Source organism: Priapulus caudatus, unplaced genomic scaffold (genome assembly GCF_000485595.1).
Source record: "Priapulus caudatus unplaced genomic scaffold, Priapulus_caudatus-5.0.1 Scaffold646, whole genome shotgun sequence".
NCBI classification, from domain to species: domain Eukaryota; kingdom Metazoa; phylum Priapulida; class Priapulimorpha; order Priapulimorphida; family Priapulidae; genus Priapulus; species Priapulus caudatus.
The window spans coordinates 114,712-124,051 of NW_014577707.1; the positions used below are offsets into that span (position 1 = coordinate 114,712).

General features: G+C 44.1%; 1 protein-coding gene across 1 annotated transcript in view; it reads right to left on the reverse strand.

The window, feature by feature from the left end:
* Positions 1-9,340, reverse strand: part of LOC106812421 (transient receptor potential cation channel trpm-like) — a 56,696-nt gene that overhangs the window by 23,951 nt on the left and 23,405 nt on the right. Inside the window, exons 12-18 of the mRNA XM_014816298.1 lie at positions 4,825-4,959; positions 4,590-4,640; positions 4,082-4,213; positions 3,114-3,149; positions 2,487-2,666; positions 2,084-2,181; positions 898-1,126 (exon numbers count right to left, since the gene is read on the reverse strand). Coding sequence (XP_014671784.1) covers positions 898-1,126; positions 2,084-2,181; positions 2,487-2,666; positions 3,114-3,149; positions 4,082-4,213; positions 4,590-4,640; positions 4,825-4,959 — 861 coding nt within the window. The remainder of the gene's footprint in view (positions 1-897; positions 1,127-2,083; positions 2,182-2,486; positions 2,667-3,113; positions 3,150-4,081; positions 4,214-4,589; positions 4,641-4,824; positions 4,960-9,340) is intronic.

A 9,340-nucleotide genomic window follows, 5' to 3' on the forward strand; every position in this document is an offset into this window, starting at 1 on the left:
CAGTAACATACAATGGGAAGTTTCTCTCCCGATGGGCTCTAACAAATGTGAGAATCAGAATCTCAGAATGCGATCATGTTGGATTTTGGCCGCCATCTTGGAAAATCGGAACCGATCAAGTGGGTTCCACGGATAAAATCAATAGATAGGTCGAAAAGAAACTCCATGCCAAATTTGGTACTTTTGTCCGGCCGGTAACGTTAATCCTGAAAATTGTTGCTAAGCCACCTGACTATACTGACATGCAATCGTAAGCAACTGACATGCGTCTGTATGTAATGCTAGAGCACACGATTCAACTAATGATACTGTATCTCATTTTATCTCCCTTGCACAAAATTTTACCGGTGACGTTTTTAGCCACAAAAGAAGGTCAATGGAACTATTGCGACACAGCGTGTAAGGGATACTACAGGTAACATTTAACTGCTGCCTTCTTCTTTTCAAAGTTGTTGCAACTAAAGTTTCAAGAACAAAACTAGACTGCCAGCTGGTTGTTAAATGAAAAGAAAGCAGATAAGCTGTTAAGGAGATATAAGTAAGATGAGGAACAAAGAATTATGGAAAGAAGATGGTGGATAGAATGTGTTGCTAGATGTCAGTTAGAGATTATGGAGATGTGGATAAAATACTGCGCAGAAGGCAAATACAGCTTAACAACATATCAACAATGGAGAGGACCTCTAGAGGTATTCTTCCCTGAAAAAAAATGAACTTCAATTTTGAGTCAAGGAATCAAAAGTCAAAAGATGATCAGAATAATGGCAAAATCGCCAGGTAAAAGTGTGACTTTGGCTAGGCCAAGGAAGAGAAAAGGGAAGAGGAGGAGGAGAAGGAGAGTGGAGGAGGAGGAGGTTGGAGGACGAGGAGAAGGATGAGGGCACGAGGCACACACACCTTCAGCGTGGTGCTCTTGCGCATGCGCAGCCCTCCCATCCACATCTCAGTGAGCAGCAGCTGGCAGCAGGTGTGCGCGACAAACTCGCGGTGGTTGGCGGTGTACGCGAGACTCAGGCACGTCTGATTGCTCCAGTTGAGCAGCTCGTAGGTGAGCAGCTGCTGTGTGAAGTCGTCGTCCTGCTTGTAGCACTGATCCAGCAGATCCAGCGCCAGCCGACTGAACTCCCTGCAGCAAAGGTCACGACATGGTCAAGATCAGAACAGCTGGGTTTCAGGGCAAGGGCATGGACCGTAAGAGTAGAAATAGCATGCAGGGAAGCAGAGGTCACGGCACGGTCGTAAACGGCATGCACGGCAGCAGAGGTCACGGCAAGGTCGTAAATAGCAGTAGAGGTCACGGCAAAGTCGTAAATGGCAGCAGACGTCACGGCAAGGTCGTAAATGGCAGCAGAGGTCACGGCAAGGTCGTAAACACCAGCAGAGGCCATGGCAAGGTCGGAAATGGCAGCAGAGATCACGACAAGGTTGTAAACGCCAGCAGAGGTCACGACAAGGTTGTAAATGCCAGCAGAGGTCACGACAAAGTTGTGAATTGTATGCATTTTAGCAGAGGTCATGGCGAGGTCGTGAATGGCAGTAGAGCTCATGGCAGGGTCGTGAACGGCAGCAGGGGTCACTGCAAGGTCGTGTAGAGCAGCAGAGGTAGTAACCATGTTATAAAAAGTAAGCATGGAGCGTGCCAGGATATCTCGTAAATGTCACACACGGTTGCAGACATCATGGTAAGTGGGTGTACGATCGTGAGCAGCAGCAGGTACCAACTGATTTTATTTAGCCGCTCGCTCTGTAATTTGCCATACGTTCATGCATTCTGACTAATGTTACAGTGCTCCGACGCATCCACACATTACTGTCGGTTAGCTTCAAATATGTCAATCAGTGAAGCCTGAGGTGACAGCCTCCTCACAATTAGTGTTTGATTAAAGACTCTGCTATTTCACAACAAGGACATCAAAGTGGGACAAGCAGATGTCTGACACTAATAAATACATACAGTGACAGGTTGATGTGCTGTTGCAGAGCCTCTGTCGATTTTAAAGCTACTGCTAGATGAAATGGCACACACTAGCGTAGACGGAGGGGGGGGGTGAAAGATACGAAGAATCAGGGAGTAAGAGAATACCTTGCATATTCTCGCAGCTCCTCACAAACATCGACTTCTAGGTCGTCCTGCGCTGCCTCGTGCGCTAGTGCCTTGTACAGCTTGCATGCAACCAGAGCCTGAAAGCAGTTTTAATTTTCCGTATGCGCAAACATCATCGTGAGCTTCCTGTAAGCAACTTTAGTATCGGTTTGAACGCCACTCAATAATTCTTTTAGTGCAGACCATAACCACCACCCAACATGATTTTGGGATGGGTCCTAATTACCCTTGTGTTAAATATCCTAATCACTGCTCCCTAGTAATAACTGTATCACGTCATAACTAGCAATCAGTCATGCTATTAGTTAGGATAGTATTAGACAAGGTTAAAGTTAAGGTTAGTATAGACCTTTTGGCTCTCCTGGCCGCATTCGCCTCTCACCTTTGCCATCGCCTCCTCGCCCTGTCTCCATAGGAACAGCGCCATTTTTTGCCGCTTCGTGAGCACCGCCCAGATGAAGAGCTCGTGGAACGGGTTGAGAAAGACGTGCGCCTCGGGGGCAGACGTAACACTGATGCCGGGAAGGAAGGCACTGGAGTACACGTTCGTCAAGTGATTGGCCTGCGAGGGAGGGACCAGAGCTATTATGCTACACCCCACGCTACGCATGCCCCACGGTTGCAGATATGCATGTCACAGCGAATGTTTCACACCCACGTATCGATTTATACTATTGACAGTGATTCGGCTTCAATGTGAGCGATAGATGCCTATGGTTGCATTCGCTTGGAGATTTATGCTGACACTGAACAGCTTCCTCGTTTTTTTTCCTATAACGGTTGCTGAATGGACAATCGATCTGAATCTATTATCATTTCTACACGTCTCATGAATGCCATCGGTGTGTAACAAAATAACCGTCGACACAGAATAACTCAATTAGAAAACGAGATATAATGCAACAAACCAATATGTCATGTCATGTAAGCATCACTCAATGTAGAATAACTTCATTACCAAGAATATAACTAATTCAACAAGTCAAAATTTTCTGCACGTAACACTTACGATGTTAGCTCTGTTTGGAGTCTTCAGACGATCACACTGCCATAGACAGAAAATAAACCACACACATATGCATTATTCATAAAGCGCAATGAGGAAAAAGTGAGTGCATTATTTAGCAGGGATCATAGATTGCTGTCAGGTAGGCAGAGCTGGAGAAAGGGAAAGCATTCCCAACTCTTTCAAAAGAAATAAAACTCAGGGAGAGCTCTGTCTATTATGAGATACGAAGTAAAGAGCCCATGTATGTACACACTTGTTTTTGTGAGCAGCTGGCCATCAACAATTTTAATAGGTATTGTGACAGTGTATTAAATACTGCCTAATTAAATGAAACAGCAAATGCCTGTTGCCGATAATTCATTACTTGTGTCATTATTCATCTGTAGGAACCAGAGTAGCTACAGGTAATTGCTCTTAAACTCTCTCGTGTTTGCTGATTAGAAGGAATCAGTTAATGGTTTCCCACAAAATCGTGACTGGCAAGTAAAAGAACCAATCAAGTTTCTACTTGAATTTTGGGTAGGAGGAGTATCGATTTTTCATTCATCAGATGTCATCTAACGTCGCCTGACTGCCAGTGGCATAAGATTTATGTGCGATTTTACCCGACGTCGCAAGAAGTTAGACATCAAAAGAAGATTTTGGTGATTGGTAATTGCATCTATCGAGTTTCATCTTCATTGGGTGCAATTCCGCATGACAGTTTCATGGGAAAATTCATCCACTTGCCGTTGTCGGCTTAGTTGGAAATCTAGCAAACTGCAATTGCGCAGGCCTTTCAACATCACACAACCTACTTAATGACACAGACAAGGCTTACTGTCATATCACATCAACTGTTCACTGCTTACCTTCGTCTTACTGTTGCGCATCAAACTCTTATCACGCGCTGCACATCAATAATTACTGTCGTATCATTGTTAACTACACGCCCTCTAGCACGTCGCCGTGACGACGGGCACACTTACGCGTTTCATCACAATGTTGTAGATGCTGCGGAACTTGCGGCGCGTGTACGTGGACCGGTAGGCTCCACTCATCAGTGCCTCGATGACCAGTCCAATGTCGATGAGAGTGTACGTGTAGTGGAACGGCATGTGCTGTCGTCGCGGCAAGCGTAAAAACGCACAACTGATTAGTGCACGACACAAGCCGAGAACTAGACATTGGTCAATACTACTGACAACACAAGTTTTCGACAGACAGGTTGAGGTTCTTGTTGCTGCACATACCACAGCATGATAGTCGGTATAAATCTGCAGTGTTATACTGCAGCTGTACCCACTCAAGTAATTACCAGAGATGGAAAACCACTCGAGAACATGTATTCACCACCACCACCACATACATAACAGTTACAGCGCTCTGACTTTGACTGGATTTGGCTACAGAAGTCTTCATATCATACTTGAAATGTACGGAGTGCACTGGAAATCGCAAACGGATTTTCAGAATTCGCAAAACACTCAATCTCACCTTTTTGAAGTCACTGACTAGATAATATAGAGTATTGGCAGGACCACATTTCTGAAAGAGACAGAATTTTTTTTAAAGCGATCTTACTCGATATCTCTACAAGTTCATGAACACTGACAGTCACATACACCCTGTCTGCCATCGATTGTCTGGCATGGAAATAACACCACGGTCACCCTGTCAGAGCTTAAGTGTGCAGCACTGGGTGCATACGCGTCTCTCGATGGATACGTACAACGTTATACAGTTCCTCTAGTCTGGGAATGGTGAGGAACTTCTGCATATTGACGCCATTCTCCAGCAGCAGGTTAACAAAGTCAACTCGGTCGCTCGCCAGTGCCTCCATCATCGCTTGCTCTAGAGCGCCCTCCTGTGAGCAAAGAGTGAAACTGTGGGAACGAAGCATGCACTGGTAGGATTGATGTCATCAGGTGCCAATAGCGACTCTCCCCATGAGTCGGGTAGCTATATTGAAGGCAGTAACAAGAAAAAAAGCAAAGAGCAAACATGCACTTGTGAGCCACACACAGACAGGCAAAGTGTTACACGCACATTGCACGCATATGGAAAGCATTTTGTACCAAAAAGCATAAAACCTGGTTTTAAGGTCTTAATACCTAGTTTTAGACCTTAATACCTAGTTTTAGGGCGTAAAACTTGGTTTTATACCTTAAAACCTGGTTTTAAGAGCTTAATTCCAAGTTTAGAGCTTAAAACCGGGTTTTAAGAGCTTAAAACTAGGTTTTACGCTTCCCTGAAGCATTTAGCTCCTGATTGGCTAGTTTGCTTATATGCTAGTTTCTGCGATAAAAATCCTAGAGGCTACTGTCCCTTTAAGACATATTTACTTCGGATAAGAGGCATTAATTGCCTACCACAGATGTTTTATAGCCGCGAGTAACCGTGAATAAGTTGGTCCCTAGCATTCGTAATAGCATGTTCTATAGCCCTGCAGCAACTGTACGCGGGACGTAGTACTAGAGCTAGTGTGCCGGTAGACAGCAACTTGCAACGATGACAAACTCTCGTCCGACCAATCAGCGAGGACCATCTCATCACGTGATATTTCAATATGGCTACGCTCACAGCAACAAGCTGGAGTGATGAGAAAGAAAGCATTTTTTTAGATATGTGGATGGAGAGGCCGGTTTTGTTTGATGTTACACTGCCGGAATACAGCGATCACACTAAGAAACATGCGGCATATAAAGATGTCGCAATCCAACTGGAAATGATGGGTAAATACTGCCCATGCCGCCAGCGCCATTTTTCGCCAAATGCTAGCCAGTCGCTTGCATGCGCACACTTGGCAAGGCGTGCGACCGATCGCATGCGATTGCAGGTCGCAGCGACGCGCGACCAAAAGTCGCAAGTCTGCACTAGGCTTTAGGTAGAATTGAGATCGCTGCTCCCATTCACCAGACAATCAGAGAGAAAATAGCACTTTTCAATGTTTCAAACATTTCTCATCACGTATAAAAGCTCTCTAACGACGTGTATCATATGGTTCATACAGGAGAACTGAAATTGTTTTCAAGGACTTTTCAAGGACTTTTCAAGGACATTTTATCGGAAATTCAAGGACATTTTATCAGACATTTTATCAGAATTCATACACAGAACAAAACATACATGGATTAATTTAATAACCCCATTCTTAATCACTGCATGTCACCTCTAAAACTTACCTGGATCACATTAATAAACCCTTCTAAACACTGTCACTTCTACAACATACCTTGATTTACTGACTGATTTTAGTGACAATTACTGTAATTTGTGATCATCATTTAACTGTCTATCGTGTCTATAGCTTTTTAAGCTCATTTAACGCAATTTTTATTGAGGTATGCACATTATTGATGGTACAAAATTTCTTTTTATTACAGGCAATGATTCTTTCTAAAAATTCAAGGACATTTTCATGAAATTCATTGTAATTTTCATGAAATTCAAAGACTTTTCAAGCACAAAATCAACATTTACTAAATTCAAGTACTTTTCAAGGACTCTCCTCAAATTCAAGGACTTTTCAAGGACTGTGCGAACCATGTGTATGTAATGCGTGCAGAAATGACTACGTCTATAGCTACTGTCAAATGGTTATTATGTTCAGTGATCTATTTTACTCCACGTTTCTCTATCACATTAGGAAAATGGGTATATGCATACAATAAAAGAGATATGCGATTCACCATTAATATCATCAAAACTGTAGTTGCATTTTACCTTACTAGTCAGGTGGCTTAGCAAATTTAACGTTACCGGCCGGACAAAAGTACCAAATTTGGCATGGAGTTTCTTTTCGACCTATCTATTGATTTTATCCGTGGAACCCACTTGATCGGTTTCAATTTTCCAAGATGGCGGCCAAAATCCAAGATGACCGCCAGAAAAAAGGAAATGTCGTATATCTGGCTGTGAAAATCGGTAATAAACAAATGAGGTGTCAATTCAGGGGTTTTCGGGGTCACTGAAACAGATGCTGGTCATGGCATTTTGCTCAAGTCACCCATTTCCAAGATGGCGGCCAAAATCCAAGATGACCGCAAGAAAAAAGGAAATGTCGTATATCTGGCTGTGAAAATTGGAAATGAACAAATGAGGTGTCAATTCAGGGGTTTTCGGGGTCACTGAAACAGATGCTGGTCATTGCATTTTGCTCAGGTCACCCATTTCCAAGATGGCGGCCAATATAACAAAAAATACACATGTTGTCACTGGCTACAGACGTCACAGACAGGCATTTGCGAAATCAAATCAGAGGTTTTTGTAGTCAATAAAACCGATTCTTGACACGATTCTTGAGATAACATGCATGTTGTCCAGATGCTAGCCTGGTATACTGCCCTCCTAGTGTGCTGGAGTAGTGCATTCTGAGTAGGTGGTATCTTGTCAACAGCTTGGCTTTTCTGGCTGAACAGCTCCATTCGGGCACTGTTAACATTCATCTCGTTACTTGTTTTGTCATAAACTACGACAACTAGTCTCTCGATTCTTTGAAATGATTCAGAATGTAAGTCAATATACTCAAACGGATGTGCGGCAAGATGAACAAAGGCATCAGTAACTTGCTCATAAGCATTCCATGCCTGCCAGAACGATTTCTTCCCTTTGCCTCTAAACGCTGATGTAGTATCACATCCTGACAAGGAGTGGAAAACGGGCAGGGAACGTGATTTACGTTCACCAAGACGGGCACAAATGGCGTTGATGCTGTAATGAGTGTAGTTCTTTCCAGTTCCAAATGCTACCCATGCAGAGACGACGACGACGACGACGACGTCTGTGTCCAGAGTTCGCACCTGGATAGATTTTGCTCCATTCTCCAAAGCATGCTTCACGTGAACCACAATCCTAGTGTCTGCTTCTTCCTGATTGCAGCTGGACATTTTAATCTGCGTTCCAACACATGTAACATGCTCTCCAGCTGTGATATATACCGAACACTCAGGAAGGATGCTGCAATCCGCAACGTTTGATGACAGGAATTCAAAGAGTTCCTTCTTGTTGATTGGATCATATAGGAAGTCATTCCAGTTGCCCGGCAGCTTGGTGTCACCTGATACTTTTCTACGCACACCTTTGCCTCGTTTCTCCCTGGTTCCCTCCTTCAGGCTACCTGGCCGGTATTCGTTCCACACAACATCCACTCGCTCTGTGTCACGCAGCTGACATTCCAAATGGGGTATAAACAAGTTGTCAGCATATTCCTGGAATGTTGAGACATTAGTTACAGGCAATGCATGTACTGTCACCGCACCATCCAGAACTTTGCAGTCATATAATACAGGTGCCTCTGTCTGGTTTGGTTCCTCGATACATTGTAACAGATGACATTTGGTACCAGACAGATTGAGCTTTCCAAACTCAGACAGGGATGGAGGATACGAACGAACTTCCCGTGCAAAGAATTCACTGATGTCACCATCTCTATTTTGTAAGGAGATGTATAACTGGCCGAAGAGTGTCACATTGTTCTCAAGCACCTTTACTAGCTTTCTTGCAATCCTTCGATCGGACTTTGAGCTTTGTTGAGAACAGGGGTAGTGAATTCTTTGAGATCGTATCATGTATGGAGTGACTCCGATCCACGAGCACGGTTTTCACATACTCTTGATAGTTCTTTGTGCCTGTGTCTTCCAGTGTACGGATTGTATTCACTACCGCCTCATTTGCGCAGTTACGACTATCAAGAGTTACCAACTCTGGGAAGTCATCCAGGAAGGGATTTCCCATCTTGCGTGTTGTGTTAGATAGGATATCAACCTGTCGCTGGAAGGTTTTCTGTGCTGCAAGTCCTTGTTCATGGTGTTCGAAGTTAGCGGAGTTTTCCGGATCATCGTCATGAAGATATCCATTCTCGTACTGTCGCAGAAGTCTGGCAAGCTCGGGTCCAGCGGTCATCCAGCGTCTGAGGGCAACTGGATGCTCAGTGAGTCCTACTGCACCACCGGATGCTTTCACCACTTTATTCTCCTGCTTATGCGCTTGGTCTATTGGGATCGCAGAGTATCTGTGTGACGACTTTGCGATTGTCCAGTAATTCCGAGTTTCAAACTCATCTTTGATCTTTTGTGGCAGCGCCTTCATGTCTCTGATGTGTACAGGCAGCCACCGCGAATAGTTCACAGGTCTAACACAAAGAACAATGGTACGAGTGCCTCTAATACAGTAACATACAATGGGAAGTTTCTCTCCCGATGGGCTCTAACAAATGTGAGAATCAGAATCTCAGAATGCGATCATGT